The sequence below is a fragment of the Uloborus diversus genome, chromosome 4, assembly GCF_026930045.1.
Source record: "Uloborus diversus isolate 005 chromosome 4, Udiv.v.3.1, whole genome shotgun sequence".
In the NCBI taxonomy this organism is placed as follows: Eukaryota; Metazoa; Arthropoda; class Arachnida; order Araneae; family Uloboridae; genus Uloborus; species Uloborus diversus.
Genome location: NC_072734.1, coordinates 82,310,089 through 82,327,595, shown reverse-complemented (window position 1 = coordinate 82,327,595; position 17,507 = coordinate 82,310,089). Strand labels below are relative to the sequence as shown.

The 17,507-nt window shown below is 34.5% G+C and overlaps 1 protein-coding gene across 2 annotated transcripts in view; it reads left to right on the top strand.

Annotated features, from left to right (window-relative positions):
- The first annotated feature begins 156 nt into the window (after nt 1-156).
- LOC129219731 (sulfotransferase 1C2-like) overlaps nt 157-17,507 on the top strand; it is a 57,806-nt gene continuing 40,455 nt past the window's right edge. For both annotated transcript variants that reach the window (XM_054854019.1, XM_054854018.1), the window contains exons 1-4: nt 157-250; nt 8,339-8,729; nt 11,953-12,204; nt 13,779-14,001. In XM_054854019.1, the coding sequence (XP_054709994.1) occupies nt 168-250; nt 8,339-8,729; nt 11,953-12,204; nt 13,779-14,001 (949 nt within the window). In that variant the 5' untranslated portion in view covers nt 157-167. The remainder of the gene's footprint in view (nt 251-8,338; nt 8,730-11,952; nt 12,205-13,778; nt 14,002-17,507) is intronic.

Below are 17,507 nucleotides of genomic sequence, written 5' to 3'. Positions count from 1 at the left end.
ACCAATGAAATGATTTAAATTTCCTTTCTGTTGAACTCCTTTATCTCATTTCTTATCACAGCTGTTATTATAGGAATTGATGTGTCACTAAAAGATAGTTCTTTCTTATCGAAAAGTATAATATTCTTGAAGTATATGTTCGTGTCGGCTCTTTTTTGTGCTTTAGTATGTACGCAACATCAATTGTTGCTGAGAAACACGCTCGGTCTTTCGAAGTGTGTGGTTGCAAGTGCTGCCAAAATCGAGCAATGTAAGTAGGTTTAATTAATTACAAATTTATCATCGGGAATTGGTTGAAAATACTCTTTTAAATAGTTATTTCAACTTGGTAAGATAAGGTACATGTTTCCTCATTTAAAAAACTATCTATGTTCTTTCATTTAATGAGGAGACATAGATAGCTTAATTACTCAATTTCTAAAGAAGAAAATTAAGTACAGAAGTCCTATCTAGTCTGGAATTCCATCTAATCTTCAAAAGATAACCGTGAATGAAAAGAAATGCAGGATCTGAGTTTCTAAGAGCTCTTATGCAAAAAATCAAGACTTTGATACGAATCTAAATACAGTTTTGACTGCATTGAAAATGTCTGTGCTCCTAGATTTAATGATATCCTTGATTTAACTAAATCTTTTCCGATAACTTTTCCCAGTCCCTTGACAGTTAATAGAAATCGGGATGATACCAGGGTTGGCCGGATTGGACCCAATTGGGTTGGACCCAATGGGTTTTTTTTTTTTTTTTGAAAAAACCCATTTAAAAAAAACCATTATTTTGCCCACTTTTGGGTTTTTTAAAATTTTCTGAGAATTTTTTTTTTTAATTAATTAATTTAAATACTTTCACAATTTAAACTCCTTTTTTATTTGTTCTTCACCGCAGACAAAGGACATAAAAATGAATTTTGAACTTTAATAGCATTTCTTGACTCTTAACGGCATTAAAAAAATACTTCAAAGATTTTAAATAAATATATTTAACTTTTTTCTTTAACTGGTCAAAAATAATCAAATTATCTTGACTAAGTCCTGTCACGTCTGATTTTCTCAATATTTGTAGATTGTACCTACTCGAGCTAAAAGCTAAAAAGCTTTCATGTGAATTATTTTCTGCAAACCAACACGTCACAAATCTTGAATAAACAAGGTATATTTTTTAGAAATTAACAGGTTTTACAAACGGTCAGACAGAAAACAGAATAGAATATACAGTATTTTCATTATCTTACGAAAAAGTTTAATATTTCTTACTCTGTACATAGAAATAGAAAAACGGGCAACATAAAATTCAAAGAAATGTCTTGATTAAGCTGGAATTCAGTAAAAAGGGATTTAAACTACTTGAGGTTCTACAGTAGTTTTGCATTATAAAATGAAATACATTAAAGTAAATTGCAAAAAAAAAAAAAAAATGTAGTAATTAAAAGCGAACAAACGAACAATAGATTTATCACTCGAAAAGTAACTTTGCCTTAACTGTTGGTAATCATGGAAACTAAAAAATCTGAAACTTCACTATATTTGGGCTTTGTAGTCCTTTTTACTTTTCTTCATAAAACTCTGAATTTTCCAGCTTTTTTTACCCCAAGACATTTTTGTTCTTTGCCCATATACTTACGCTACAATATGCTACAAGTACCCTACATTTTCTCTAAAAAAAGACAAAAAACCCACATTTCTTTTAAAAAACCCAGCTTTAGTTGGGTTTTTTTTGGGTTTTATTTAAAAAAACCCAAAAAACCCTGGGTCCATGGGCTTTTTTGAAAAAACCCGGGTTTTTGCCAACCCTGGATGATACTCTTGTAATTATTGCCATATTATCTGTTCGTCTCTTACAGGGGTGCCCGGAACTTTGAGAGGGGTAAACTCACAATGTACCGAATGAAATTCCGAATTTCACGGGATGATTGTCAGCAAAATTTCCGAATAAAAATTTTCTTATGAGGTCACAGTGACCTTCCATGGGGCACCCCTGGTCTCTTATTTATATTGGCATTTATTAGGGAAGAGTAATATTTTTTATTTATTCCAGTATGCTTAGTTTTCAGTATTTTTCATGTTTTAATGTGTCACCGTTTTCTTAAAAACCTAAAGGTGTTTATTGGAATATTTTTCTTTCTTTTTTCTTCTAGATTATAATGACACATTCTGAGGGCAGAAAATTAGTCTGTTTAAAAAAAACTATTATTTTAATCTCTTATAAAAAAATATTACAATTAGGCATTTTTTTATCATTTCAAGAGTTGCCTATTTTTTAAATTATTGGGTCCAAGAGTTATTATAGAAAGATCTGATCTTTTCCTGAATTTCAATATTCCTTTCTCTAGAAAACGGTGAATTAAAAAGCGAGAAAACCTTCACGTTTTGTTTAAAAAAAAAAAAAAAAAAACTGCAAAGCTGTGACCTGCACCCGTACAATTTAGCTAAGGTATCAATCCCCTCAGAGCAACCTACCCCCTCCCCTCCCCCAATACCACGTAGATCTCTCTCTCTCTCCAATAGTCTTCGTAGTGCACGAAAGGATTTAGGGAAACAGAGTCCAGCGAAGGCTTGCCAGACGTCCCGATTTGACCAGGACAGTCCCGGATTTCAGACAAAACTCCGGTATCCCGGCCTGTTCACTTCATGTCCCGGAAAATGATAAATTCGATAAAATATGACCGAAAGAGTCTAAAAATAAGAAACTGAAGGAGTATTTAGGATATTTAATTTGTCATTTGTAACATTAACATAAAAATTAATATTGGATTAGCTTGTGAAGATTTTTACAACAAGATTAAAAGCGAAAAATGTTCTGGCCAAAAGAAATTACTTGAAAATACATTTCAAATTTTATTTCTCATTCAAACAGTTTCTATTTACTTAAGTAAGAAATGAAATGTTTAAATTTATTATGCTTGTTTCACTTCCCACTGAAATAATAATCTAAAAACCGCTAAAAAAAAATGCACCCTTCTGAATACCTGCGACACTGGAAAGGGGGGGGGGGTCCCTCTTCTGATGTCTCGGTTGAACATTTCAGAAATCTGGTAAGCCTAGTCCAGTGACAACATCTGCTTCACCTTGAACAGAGAAAAATCCTGAGAGAGAGAGAAAAAAAAACTTTCATCGGAAAATGATAAGTCCGAGAAAATATATTTAAAGATCGTAATATCCGGAAACCAACACTAATAAAAATGCTTCCGGCTCGCTGATTTTTCCTTCAGTAAAACTAAAACGTTACGTATTTCAAGTTAGTGAAGCACCGTTTATACGTTTATCTTTTATACGTTTTTAAAATTAGTCCCTGCAAAGTCTAATGAACATTAACCTATACCTATTATACGTTTTTTCGTTTGTACGCTTTTTTCATATAGTCCCTTCAAAAACGTATAATCGGTGCTTATATATTTTTTTTTTACCTCTTTGCACAATATCGATAACTATGGTGTTATTCAATTTGATATATAAATCCGCAATGGATTACATAATATAACTAAAGCTCCGGGACCAGATAATATTTATCCAAAAATTTTAGTAGAATGTGCAGAGGAATTAGTGGATGTTATTTTGATTATTTTCAATGCTTCTTATAACTCGGGGACGGTGCCAGAGGACTGGAAGCTGGCTAACATAACGCCACTCTTCAAGAAGGGGTCTAAAGGTATTGCTGGGAATTATAGACCTGTAAGTTTGACTTCGGTGATTTGTAAGATTTTCGAAACTTTGATCAAAACTAAGATCATGATGTTCTTAGAGACTAATAGTCTGTTGACTAGTTTGCAGTATGGTTTCAGGAAAGGTAAATCCTGTACTACTAATCTATTGCATTTCTACGACAAGGTTACCTCAGCTTTAGATAACAAAAAATGTGTGGATGTTGTTTATATTGATTTTCAAAAAGCTTTTGACAAGGTACCGCATGTTGCTCTTCTCAGCAAGTTAGCTGACATTGGAATAGGAGGAAAAACTTTACTTTGGGTAAGAAATTGGCTTACTGGTAGGAAGCAAAGAGTAGTTGTGAGAGGAAATCACTCTAATTGGAGTGATGTTTTAAGTGGGGTTCCTCAGGGATCAGTTTTAGGGCCTCTTTTGTTTATTATATTTATGAATGACATCAATGAAAATATTTCTGGAAGCATGAATTGTTTTGCTGACGATGTAAAAGTTATGGGGATTGTCGAAAATGAAGAACAAGTAAAACAGCTGCAAGAGGATTTAGATCATATTACTAAGTGGGCAGATAAATGGGGTATGGCAGTTAATGAAGGGAAATGTCAAGTGCTACACTTAGGTCATGGAAATAAGCGTATGAGATATCGTTTACAGGGTTCAGTCATAAATCAGGCAGAAAATGTTATGGATCTGGGTGTCTTTATAAATCAGGACTTCAAGTTTAGTCAACAGTGCAGTATTGCTAGTAACAAAGCCAACAAAATGCTTGGGTTCATCAATAGATCTATTTCAAACAAATCTAAGAAAGTTCTTCTGCCTTTATATAGGAGTTTAGTAAGACCTCATTTGGAGTATGCTGTGCAATTCTGGTCGCCTTATCTGAAGAAAGATATTTTTGTATTGGAAAGGGTTCAAAGAAGGGTAACTAAATTAGTAAGGGGACTCTCAGATTTAGATTATGATACCAGACTTAATAGGCTTAACATGTATAGCCTAGAGCAAAGGAGAGTCAGAGGGGACATGATTCAGTTATTTAAATTTATCAAAATGAAAGATGTAAATGGATTAAATTTTTGCGGGGAAAGCAGGACAAGGGGTCATTGTTTTAAGCTATTTAAATCTCAGGCTAACTTGGAAATCAGGAAAAACTACTACTTTAGCAGGGTCGTGGGCACTTGGAATAGCTTACCGGAAGAGGCGGTAATGAGCAAGGGAGTGGATAGCATTAAGAGGGCCATTGATCTTCATTGGGGACTAATTAATTGACCAGGACCAGCCTAGCTGGGCCCAGAGCCTGTTGCTGGTCGTCACATTTGTATTTGTATTTGTATTTGTATAATTGGATGCCCAAACATTCAACTGTAAGCTTCGACGAATGAGAAACTTTCTATGAAAACAAAAAAATGGTCTCAAAATACATCTTTTTCAGTAAAAGCTAGATTGCTGGACAAGCATAAAAGTTTATAAAAGAACCCTAAACGAAAACATTCAAACAAATATTTCAGAAGTAAAACTTGAAAACATTGATTGTTTCTGCAAACGAATTGATTAAACCAAAAATACTTTTAATTAATTAATTTTGATAACGGAAAATGCTTCATAGTGAAAACAAAAATACGATAAAAATTTTCAGCAGTCAAATATTTTGATTCACTAAATGGAAAAACCTTCAAATTGCTTGAAAATTAACTGAGTATCAGATTTAAAATTTGGATCTACTATATCCCCCCCCCCTTTTTTTTTTCTTGTAGCCCTTTCATTTGAAATGCAATGAATTTTTTGCTGAAATTAATGTTGTAATTTTTTTATAAGTTTTGTGAATGTGTCAGTCTGTTAAACTTCGATAAACCCTATCGTTAAAACCTTCCAACGCATATTTCATTTTTGAAGTAGAGTCATTCCATTTCAAATCAGGCAGGCAGATATAAAAAGTGTCATATGACCATCCCCGATTTTTTTGAAAAAACTACAGTAGTTGCAACTAAGGGACGTATGAAATATCCCAATAGGATTTTGCAATTAAAAAAAAAACTTCAGTTACAGCCTACTCAAATTCTGCACAAAATCCGCCATTTTGGAAAAAACCAGCAAGACACTCCATTTGAAATGGACACTATTTCAAAAGTATTTAACCTATTTGAATAATTCCTTTTTCTAAAAATAAATAAGGACCCATATATCCTCTAGACATTGTTTTTGAAAATTTAGTTAGATTTTTTGATAAAGAAAAAAAAATATTTTTGTGGCGAAAAAACTGCATTTTTACCGATTTTATTATTTTTTTCACCATGAAAAAAAAGGTATTTTTACTAAACGGAGATGGAAGTCTAAAGCCCTTATATAATAGTCTCAAAACATATTTTATTATAATCCTTAGATGCATACAAACTTGGAAATAAAATTTGAAATTTTCAAAATTTTTAAAAATTAGCGATTTTTGAAGTGAGATTACTCAAAACCCCCATTTTTTGTAAATCTAAAAATTGGCTCATTTGAACCCCATCTAATGCTTAACAAGTGGATATAGACCGAATCCTGTATTTTTTCCCATAAAATGTTTTATGGTTTTTTGAAAGTGACATGGCATGCATGTAAAATAAAAATATCTAATCATTTCAGTCACTGAAATTTTGATAATATTAATGCCTAATAGCTACAATAATGGTGCACTTTATCAGCAACAACTAAAATCTTACTGACTTTTAATTACATATTACATACCTGTAACAAACCGCTTTTGATGACTCGGATGATTCGTCTTTTTGTATGACTCGGTGTGTAATTATAGAAGAGTCTTGGGTGACCATCTGACTTCGTTATATAAATATATTTTTCTGCTGATCAACGCCAAATTGTTATGGGAGATGAACTCCGATACCTCCTTATTCGTTTCACTCAAATTTTTGTATTTTTGACCGAATTCAGGCCACTTAAGGATTAAAATAAGTTCTGAAGACCATAGGGCTCCGGCACTTCTTTTATTAGAAGTTAGATCCCTGACTATAATAGCTACCTTTGGTGATCTGTTTGGTTACCTTAACTTACAACTATGTTCAATTGATTACTTCTCTCATAAAACAGGTAGGCTTTTTAATGGGAAAAAATACAGGATGCAATGTGTACATCCACTTGTTAAGCATTAGATGGGGTTCAAATGAGCCAATTTTGAGATTTTTAAAAAATGAGTTTTTTGAGTAATATCATTTCAAAAATCGATAATTTTTGAAAATTTTCACATTTTCAAAAAAAAAAAAAAAAATTCCAAGGCTTAATGCATTTAGGGATTATAAAAAAAAAATATATTATGAAACTATCAAAAAAGGGCTTTACACTGCCATCTCCGTTTATTAAAAAAAAAACTTTTTTTTTCATGGAGAAAAAAAATCACAAAATCGGTAAAAATGCAGTTTTTTTCTCCTTCTTCTTCAAGGATTAGGCATATAACCTGTTCCGGCTTCTTGGTTGCCCCACCGCTTCCTGGGCCCTACCACGGTCTCGTTTGCCCCTTGGTCTGTAATAAAAGGCAGCTCTTGGAAGTCTCCCTCGTGCCATACGTCGAACATGGTTTTTCCAATCGTTGCGATATCCCGTGGTTTTTTCATTTAGGCTGAATATCTGTAATTCTCATCGAATGGATTCGTTCCTTATTTTGTCTAGGATAGTGCAGTTCTTCAGTGGTCGCAAATACTTCATCTCTGCTGCTTGAATTCTACTAGTTTCTTGACTGTTCAAAGTCCATGTTTCAGAGCCGCAGTTTTTTCGCCACAAAAATTTTTTTTCTTTATCAAAAAACCTAAACTAAATTTTCAAAAACTACGTCTAGAGGATACATCGGTCCTTATTTATTTTTAGAAAAACAAAATATTCAAATAGGTATACTTTTGAAATAGTGTCCATTTCAAATGGAGTGTCTTTCTGGTTTTTTTTCCAAAATGGCGGATTATGTGCAGAATTTTAGTAGGCTGTAACAGAAGAATTTTTTTTACTACAAAATCCTTTTGAGATATTTCATATATCCCTTAGTTGTAACTACTGTAATTTTTTCAAAAAAATCGGTGATAGTCATGTGACAGGCCCTGCCTGATCTGAAATGGAATGGCTCAATACTAAATGAGTTAGCATCAATAGCGCAACCAGAATTATCTTCTGCGAGGGAGTATTTTGTTCAAAAAAGTTGCAACATATGTATAACTTACTATATTAGAATTAACAATCATGTAAAAACTAAGGTCTCTGGGGGGTATTTTTACTCCCACCCTTCGTTGTTCTACCGATCAAGAGGACCTTTTGACACAAAAAATGTGACACACACAAGACACAATGACCTTTTTTTTTTCTTTTTTGATAAAGTATAGAATATCTCCAATTTCAGGTGGTCCGGGGTTTTTCCCTCGGGAAAAGTTTGAAAATACATATAAAATTCTGCATTTTAAGTCCTTTTGAAGGAAATTGAGACTGCATAAAAATCAGGAAAAAAATTAAGATCAATCAAAATAAAATTGCTACAAATCGTTGACATCAATGGACAAAGAAGAACGAGAGGGAGAAGAAAAGATAACACGTCGCATGTAAAAACTAAGGTCTCGGGGGGGGGGGTTACACACCTTTGAAGCTCCAATGCTATAAATGTATCTGCTTGTATTTCTTCACATCCACAAGCTCACTTTTTTCCTCGTCTCTTTCAGGGCTCTAGTAGCTTCCAAAGAGAAACGGGAGAAGAAGATTCTGCCCGAATACCAGGACACTCGCTGCGGATTCCCAATTGCGAAAATGTTCTCCATCGACGCGTTCGAATCTGCCCTCAACTACAGGCCTCGCCCTGACGACTTATTCATAGTGACTTACCCCAAATGTGGCACCACATGGGTGCAGAATATCGTCGCCTGCATCTTCAGGGAAGGTAAACCGTTCGAAAGTGCTCTGGAATTCCTGAGCAATACTCCTTTTCTAGAAATGGCAGGAGCAGAGGCGGCTGAAACCATGCAGAGGCCAGGAGCCATCAAGTTGCATTTGCCATTTCAGTACACTCCTTGGTCTGACCAAGCCAAGTACATCTTCGTAGCCCGAAATCCAAAGGTAGTCCTTAGTCACTCTAGTTCTGTATACTGTGTACTGCAAAAAGAAAAAGAATCAAACAGAAACGGTCCTTTAAAATAATATGCAGCTAATGCGCTTAATTTCTGCTTCTAACATACCTGGAAAAAAACAAGAAAGTTTCCCGCTGAAAGTCAGTATGTTTCCTGAAATTTACCTAGAGTCTGTCTGAAGAATTCAGAAACCTTCCCAATAAAAGCCAGTCACGTTTTCGGAATAAATCAAAGATTTTCTAAGTAAACTGAAATATGTTTATAGTAATAGTGTGATACTTTCTTATGAGGGTTTTCAGTCCCGATCCCGAATTCCGCGGGATCCTGCATGATATTTAGCGGGATTAATCCAGCGGGATCAAGAGCCAAATTCCGCGGGATTTTCAATCCCTCAATTTTTTTCGATGCAAAGTTTTTCGAATTTTTGCAGCTCATAAAACGACAATTTTCATGAGCATCATCTGAAATTCGAACCACCTCGGATATCTTCGCGTGATATATTATGAACGGTGGATTTACCATTTAAGAGCACAATAAAAAGCGAGTGTATTTTTTGAGATTAAATTGGTATTCTCGGAGGTCTCAGTTTTCATAAGTTTAGCAATTAAGAAAGATGTAAAATTTATAAACATTTTCAAAACCATTACTTAAATTTATAATCCAAAAAATTACGCTTTAAACGAGCTGATGTGTGCCTCACATGACTTCCTTTTACTCCAATTTAATGTCATTTTACCATTATTGGTAATTTTAATGTGATTCAATAGTTTATTCTCTAAATATCACCAACAATGGCCAAATTGAAACAGGATTTTTCTTTTTTAAATCGCCAAATTTGTCGCCAAGTTGGCGGCAAAACTTGACAACCAAAAGATTGGCGATATATCGCCAAGTATCCGCCAAATTGTTACACCACTTGAGTTTACATCGAAGTTAACAATGTTTTTCCCCAAAAAGGTGCAAAAGACCCGTTTAGAAACACTCGAATGCAACCACAAGGGGAGGTGCACAGGAGTCTACGTACCGAATTTCAACTTTCTAGGACATACCGTTCTTGAGTTATGCGACAATCATACGCACATACATACATACGTACATACAGACGTCACGAGAAAACTCGTTGTAACTAACTCAGGACAGGAATCATCAAAATGGATATTTCGCGTGTCTATACGTTCTTAGGCCGCGTGTGGTCGAGTCGAAAAAAAAAAACTCAACATTCATTCGGGGGTGAGCAAAATTGAAATTAAGGTCGATTTTTGAGTGAAATTTTTTTCGCGAATACAATACTTCCTTTTTTGTAAAAGGAAGTAAAAATAGATAAATTGTAATTCCGATTGCAACACCCTCTAGAGTTGCCAGAAAGCAATAATGGAGCACATCTGTAAATTTAAGGAAGGCATTCAAACAGGGGCCGGCTAACTAAAAGAGAGGCCCTAGGCCCACAATAGTTTGAAGACCCCCTGAAAACTCTTTAGCGGAATGCAACGGTTGTTTTACTGGTTTGGGGACCGCCTAAACGCATTGTTGTCTTTGGGGTCGCTTTGTTTATTACAGAACTATGTAAATCATGTGCATTAATGAATCCTTTTTCGTGCTCCACTTAACGACATTAAATTTGCTACTGGCAGAATGAATAAAAAGTATCCTTCAAGAATGTTTTTTTTTCAATTAAAAAGTCATATTTTATTATTATTTTGAAAATGCGTGTATTTTTTGTATAGCTCTAATGCTATACATAACTCTTAGGCACCCTGAGGAAGATAAGGCCACAGGCCTAGTAGGTCTGTACTGTAGTTAGGTCCTGCATTCAAAACCTTAAACTTAATAAAAGTTCACAATATCTTTCTTCAAAGAAGAAAGCAATGAAAAGCCCGACATTGTTTATGTATTTGTCATGACTCTAAATGAGGTGACGAAAACTTGTATGAAACACAGGATGACTCGTATGAATGTGTAGTAAGTTAAACTGCTCAAGAAGCTCAAGTTTTTGAATGTCTCTTTAAAGTGAGAGGTGAAATCAACGAAGTTATCCAAAACCTTTTACTGAGACTGTGACCTGGTATAACTAACCAGCATTTACCCTTTCTTGTAATAAACAAATGCATTGATATTACGACCAACGTTAATGCAGGAACAAGGGTATCCTAAATGCAAGTTAAATTGGATAGAGCAAACACATATCCAATTGACATCGTTTTTTCTCAAAATTTGCCTTTCTTGATCAAAAACCCAGCTTAAGAAAAGCAAAGTCTATTTGAAAAGGTGATGAAGTTAATGGGAATATTTTTATTCATAATAATTTGATTTCAGTAAAACCAACTGCTGTGGAGCAACAGCACGTGTTTTCATCAATCGCATCATTTTTTGAGCAAAAATTCCTTTCCCATTCCATGCGAGCATTGTTAAGATACATTGAACATTTTAGGGCACACATATGCGTACTAAATGATAATTGCTAACTAGGAATTGAATTTGTAGCACGAAACAATTGATGTACGGGATTCGAGAAAACTAGCAGTAACAAAAGTAGTTCGAGTAACAAAAGCAGTCTTTTCTAAACAGCACAACTTTTTCTATTAGACATTAAAATTTAATTAATCAAGTTAATCCCGCAGGATTGGTACTTTACGATCCCGAAATCCCGCGCGACTGAATTCCGCGCGGGATTGTAAACCCTACTCCTTATTTACTAGGAAAACTCCTAAAACTTTACTTTAAACATGGCCAAAGCTAAGACAAAATTGAAAAGAAGTACCGAACATCTTAATTATCTTGCAAAACTGCAGTATCCAGAAACAGAATTTCGCCGTGATTTGGAGCTCTGCCAGTCTGGACGGACCGAAACTGAGTTGAAAGCCAAGCACTCAATAAAGACGCTGGTTTATCTTTACACTGGTAGATATATAATATTTTTCAGAACAGTGAGAAACTCGCATTTATGAAACTTGCAGCAGTTCAGGAAACTTTCACAAACACTCTTGTTTTTCGCAGGACACTCGTAAAAACCCGTGAAATCCCGGAACGTTGCTGCAAAATAACTTACGACACTTCGAAATTTTCTTAAACTAGTTTTTGAAAGCAGCAGATTTTTTTTTCTGACTTGTATTATTCTTATTCCAGTCAACACAATCAATGCGTCTTTATTTTACAGAATAGCGCTTTTTTACGTTACTTTATATTTATTGTTTTTTTTTTTTTTTTTTAAACAGGACTGCTGCGTGTCTTTTTACCATCACACAAGGAACATGGTAGGATACAAGTTTAAGAACGGAAGCTTCGACGATTATTTCGAACTCTTCATGCAGGGAAAAGTGGATTTCGGAGATTATTTTGACTGTTTGCTGTCCTGGTACGAACACAGGAACGATCCGAATGTACTGTTCATCACTTACGAGCAACTCAAAAAAGACACCAGAGCCAATATATTGAGAATCGCTTCATTCATGGGAGGCAAATATAAGGTATGTTAAGACACAAGGGTGAAAGTATTGAAATAGTGTGAGGTTATCTTGTTTAAAATGCAGTCAACTCTCGATAACTCGAAGTCCCAAGGAACCGGCTAAAACCTTCGAGTCAGAGACCGACTAGAGGCCATGTCAGCCTAGTCGGTTTCACAAGTTTTATGTGAAGAGGGAGGCCGGTGGCTATATTAACAGCAGGCCCGCCTTGGTTCTCGGCAACCCTACTTTTAGCTACGGGAAGTTCCCACAACCTTTTTAACAGTTTAGGAACCAATAAAAACTTCGAGGTGTAGAAATATTCTTGAACGCTTCGAGTTATCGAGAGTTGATTGTATAAAACATGGAAGTTTTCAGTCAAACTTCTTTTTTTCCTTCAGATAAAGCACCTTATTTGTTATTTTTATACTGTTGTAACAGAAGCACGGCGCGAGAAAGGGTAAAAGAAAAACTCCCCCCCCCCTTTCCCTACATACAATATACCAGACTGCGCGGTAAGTTGAACACTTGCGATGCACTATTTTAGTGGTCAACTTAAACAGGTGGTCAACTTATAGAGGTTGAATTACATGGTATAGATCTAATTCTGCGCCTAAAAATAACAGTCAACTTAGAGAGGTGGTCAACTTACAAGGGTGGTCAACTATATAGGTTTTACTGTAGTTCTGCCTTGGATCTGGCTTAGAGGTGGTAACTTACTGCTCCATTACCATAATTTGAATCATACTACTAAATGCCAACCACAGTAAGATAACATGCATACATGTAAGAATTGTTATGACCAGTGGTGCCCAACCTATGTCCCGTGGGCCACACGTGGTCCGCGAAACTGATCTATGTGGGCCGTCGTTATGTTCAATTTTATGAAACGAAAAACATATTCTGAAACATTCCAAACGTACTGATCATCTTCATTCGGTCTTATGAAATGGTTACAAGATTTTAGTGAAGTAATCATATATTGGTTTCTAAAAAACATCCAAAGTTTGCTTCGATGAAATAAGCATGTAGTAAAGATGAAAGCGGTTTTTGGTTCCAAATTGTCTTTCATTTTGCTTATTTTCCCATTCTGTCCAGAAATTTTTTTTAATAACATTTTATATTTGTTTCGGCCGCGATTCCAAATTCCCCACCTTCAGAAAAAAATTCTGACTTATTATGACCATAACTCCCCTACCCCTCTTCCCAGGAGAAAACTCGATCAACTAAATTTTCTACTGTTGTAATCTTGACGTTTATCATTTATTTTTTCTTCAAAAAAATATTCCATTCCCTTAAACCTTTATTTTCCAATATTTTTGAAAAGTATTAAAAATCTTCAATGAATTTTAAAATGCTTAATTTAGGCATTAATCAATATTTCTCTAGCACAATTTTCACTGCGTGGAAAGTTATTGGTACTTTGAAGTACCAACAGCACCTTATGGTGTCAATATATTTTGAAAAAATAACGGGATTACGAGGAATAGCGTCAATGTTCCCATCTCGTATTTTTTATCAATTCAGCGAAAGGGCAAAATCAACATTTTCACTGATTGCCGATTGCTTAGCGTAACTCTCTAAATTTATACTTCCAGGATATGCTAGAAAATGATGAAAAAATGCTTGAAGCAGTGTTAAAATACAGCAGCTTTGATTTCATGAAGGAAACTCTGAATAAGCAAGTAGCAGAGCTGGCTACCTTGCCTCGCGATTACGTGCAGAACCACCCGGATATACCCCAGGGGCTGAAGACAATCCTAGGAGCTGGTGACAACTTCTTTGATTCGGATCCCAATGCCGTTTCATTCGTCAGACGAGGTAAGTATCAAAATTCAACATAAGTGTGTAAGTTGATAGTGTAATATTAACTCAAATTCTTCAAACTACATTGAATTACGTAATTAATAACTTTTTTCCCCATTGTCATTAATATTTTTACTAATCCTCATATAAATAATAGCCGATGACCCGCGTGTTTCAACAATGAAACTCGCACCACGGCATGATCAATATATGATGATGTGTTTTGGTAATGCTTAGTATGCAGGGAAAGGCTTTATTGTGACAAGGTTGAACTCGTTCCAGTAACTTAACTGTTTTGCTGGAAAGACTTTCATTTTAGGAAAACGAAAAAACCAAAACAATTAACGCTATCTACTGGAGTTTAGGGTTAATTGACTGGTGTTAGGGTTACAATTTCAACTATCAAAATATCACCAAGCAGGCAATGGCTTCGTTAAAATGTAGAAAAAATTTTTACCCTCCATACCATTACGGGCGATTTTCTAGATTTATAAATAGTGATTATTTTTATGTTTATACATGACTAGCAGTACCCGCACAGCGATGCCCCTGCCTTTTAATGGAAATCCGTTGAATAAAAAAACAAGACGCCCCCTCCCCCTCTGATGTGAAATGATCATTTTTCTTTGGACAAAATGCGTACACACCTTTTCAAAAAAAAAAAAACTATTAAAGTTTCTTTGGAATTTAAAACTTTTCGCCAAATCATTAAATTAGATTTACAGTTGTTTTAAAACTCTATTGAGCGAGTGAAGCGGTTTTTACTGCAATTAAAAATTTTTTCGTCAAATTAACAAAAAAAAGACATCAAATAATATCTTTCAAATGTAAAAATAGTTCCGCAACTCTATTGTTTATCGCCAAACTCGCCCAGCAACCACGCTATCATAATCCATCCGTCTAACGAAAAAAAAAACATCCAGTGGAACATTCATGAATCATCTTCAGAAAAAAGAAAACGTCGTACATTTCACTCGGATTAAAAGTAAATAAATAAATAAATAAAGTTTCTTTTCTTTCAAAACAAATCGCCAGAACAATGAAATACATTTACGGTTGCTTTAAAACAATAATTCTAGACTGAACTGCTCAGCGCCTAACGTGCCAAGCGACCACGTTACCGGAACCCAGCCCTGTTTGCGAGTGAAGCGGATGTTTTTTTTCTTTGGCAATAATAAATGTTTCGCCAAACAAACGAAAAAGTATAAAATCACATTAACAGTAGCTTTCAAATCTTTACATATTAAGTATTACGTTTCCTGGCTTTGCCCAGTCTACCTTGAGAATACAAAATGTGTCAAGTGACATATATTCAACAATCAGGCTTAAATAAAAGAAAAAAAAACACCATGCAAAATTACCCTTCTAAACAATGACGACAGTAAAATACTTTTAAGAAATTAAAATGCGAAAGATGGATTTTAAAAGCGTATCCTTGGAAACACGAAATAAAATAAGTGTAAGAAATTAAATTCAAAATAAGGAAAGAAACAATGGATTCAAAAAGCGTAACCGTGGAAACGCGAAAATAAAATGGTTGACAACCTGAACATATTACTTTGAAAATTTGAGATGCATTTGAATAAAAGTTTGTTCAACAATGGTCTGATCAGCAATGAATTTCCAATTGAAGGCTCACCTAAATTTTGGCATGAAATTAGTTAAAAACAATTATATTTCATGTTCTAATTACCTTGGAACATTGGAACAAATTTTGTCTGATGCAGAAAAATTAAAGGTTTTTGTGGATATTTTGAAATAATTTTTGCGAGCATTTTTTAATGTATTTTTAAAATTTTTTCCTTTTTTACATTGTTGGATTTATGCCAAAATATTGCTTAAAATTGGAGGAAACTAGCAATTAAAAGAGTTAATTAATTAATTTGATTATAGAATATTGCATTGTCATCGGGTCTGAGGTCGCGTGCCAAATTTCAAAAGAATCCGATCGCAGGAAGTGGACGAAATTTGAGCTGCAAGATTCCATTACAAGATACATACATACATACATACATACATACATACAGGTGAAGCTAATAAAAACGTGTTAAAAAGAACTATTTATCGGATTTTTTTCGAATTATAGCTTATGTCACTCAGTAAGAAAGCACCTTTCATATAGTGAAGGAATTTTTCAAATAGGTACAGTAGTTCCGGAGATTACCTCGAACATATAAACACACAAAAATCCACCCTTTCTCTTTATAATATTAGTATAGATTAATTCTGGCTAAGCTAAGTACTAAGGTGGCTGGTTGTAATCTGGCTAAATTTGGTGTTTATTCCATTAATTTTTGTCTCTTGAAACTTTACCTGTATGTTGACTTAGCCTGCCGTGCACCATTTAACATTGTGTGAATGTCATTGGCGAGCAATTTAAGAAACATTGCCAGGTTTGCATCATTTTTGGCGACTTATTTTAATTGCCAAATTTACCAAGAAATCGCCAAATTTCGCAAAGCTTGGTGACATTTCGAACCTAACATGTGAATTGTATCTCCAGCCTTTGTCTATATATATCTTTGTTTGTACCCGATGGCGAAAAAACCCCATAGCACCTACAGCCCTGAAGCTTGGCACACAATTCGAACGTACCCCGCGGGTCTTCACCTCGAAGCCCGAATTCTAACTTTCGTATCAGTTTTTTTCTAATTAATTAAGCTAAATTTCGGCTAATTAGAGGGGTAAAAAATCCCCCCACCCCCAAACATTATATATCGCCGGAAAGGGTTTTCCTTCCCAAACAAGATGATGTTTGTTCCATTTTTCTCAATTAATTAGAACAGGAGAGATAAGCGATTCTAATTGAATCAATTTTCAAGGCTTCTCTTTCGAGAAATTGCTATAACACTAGGTCCACTTTCCAGACAATTTTCAACTATAACACTAGGTCCATTTTCCAGACAATTCTTCAAATACTTTCTTTTTAAACATTTTGGAGGAAGTTGCCTTTGTTGGTTATGAATATTTTACTGTTATTACTTTATTTTAAATTCATTGTGCGTATGTTAATTAATTTTCTTTTTAATCAGAAAGTCGCTTGGCGAATTTGGCGATGAATTATGGAGTTTTTACATTTGAAAGCTACTGCAAATGTAATTTTGATGTAATTTGTTTTTCTTTAATTCAACGGATTTTCTTTAAGTTTTTAGTACAGGCATCGCTGTGCGGGTACTGCTAGTAACTTAATAAATAACTCCGTCAACCTCCAGAGTCTAGTATATTTAAATATTCTTGAATAGAAAATGCTTGAAATTCATTCAACGCTATATAAGGAAGCTTAACTCTGTGTGCTGGCTGTTAGAGCTGTGAGGTATTAAAGGCTCAGTGGCTCCAATTAAATAAGTCTAAAAATAACGAAAATAAATCATGAATTATCATTATCATTACACTGAACAAAAAATATTCAAAGTTCTTCAGAGTTGAAATAAGTCAATGACTACTGAATTAAGTGTGCTGAGCAAGAATATGACAAAGAAGCAGCTGGCAACTTTTTTTTTTTTCTTTTTGCTATTCATACG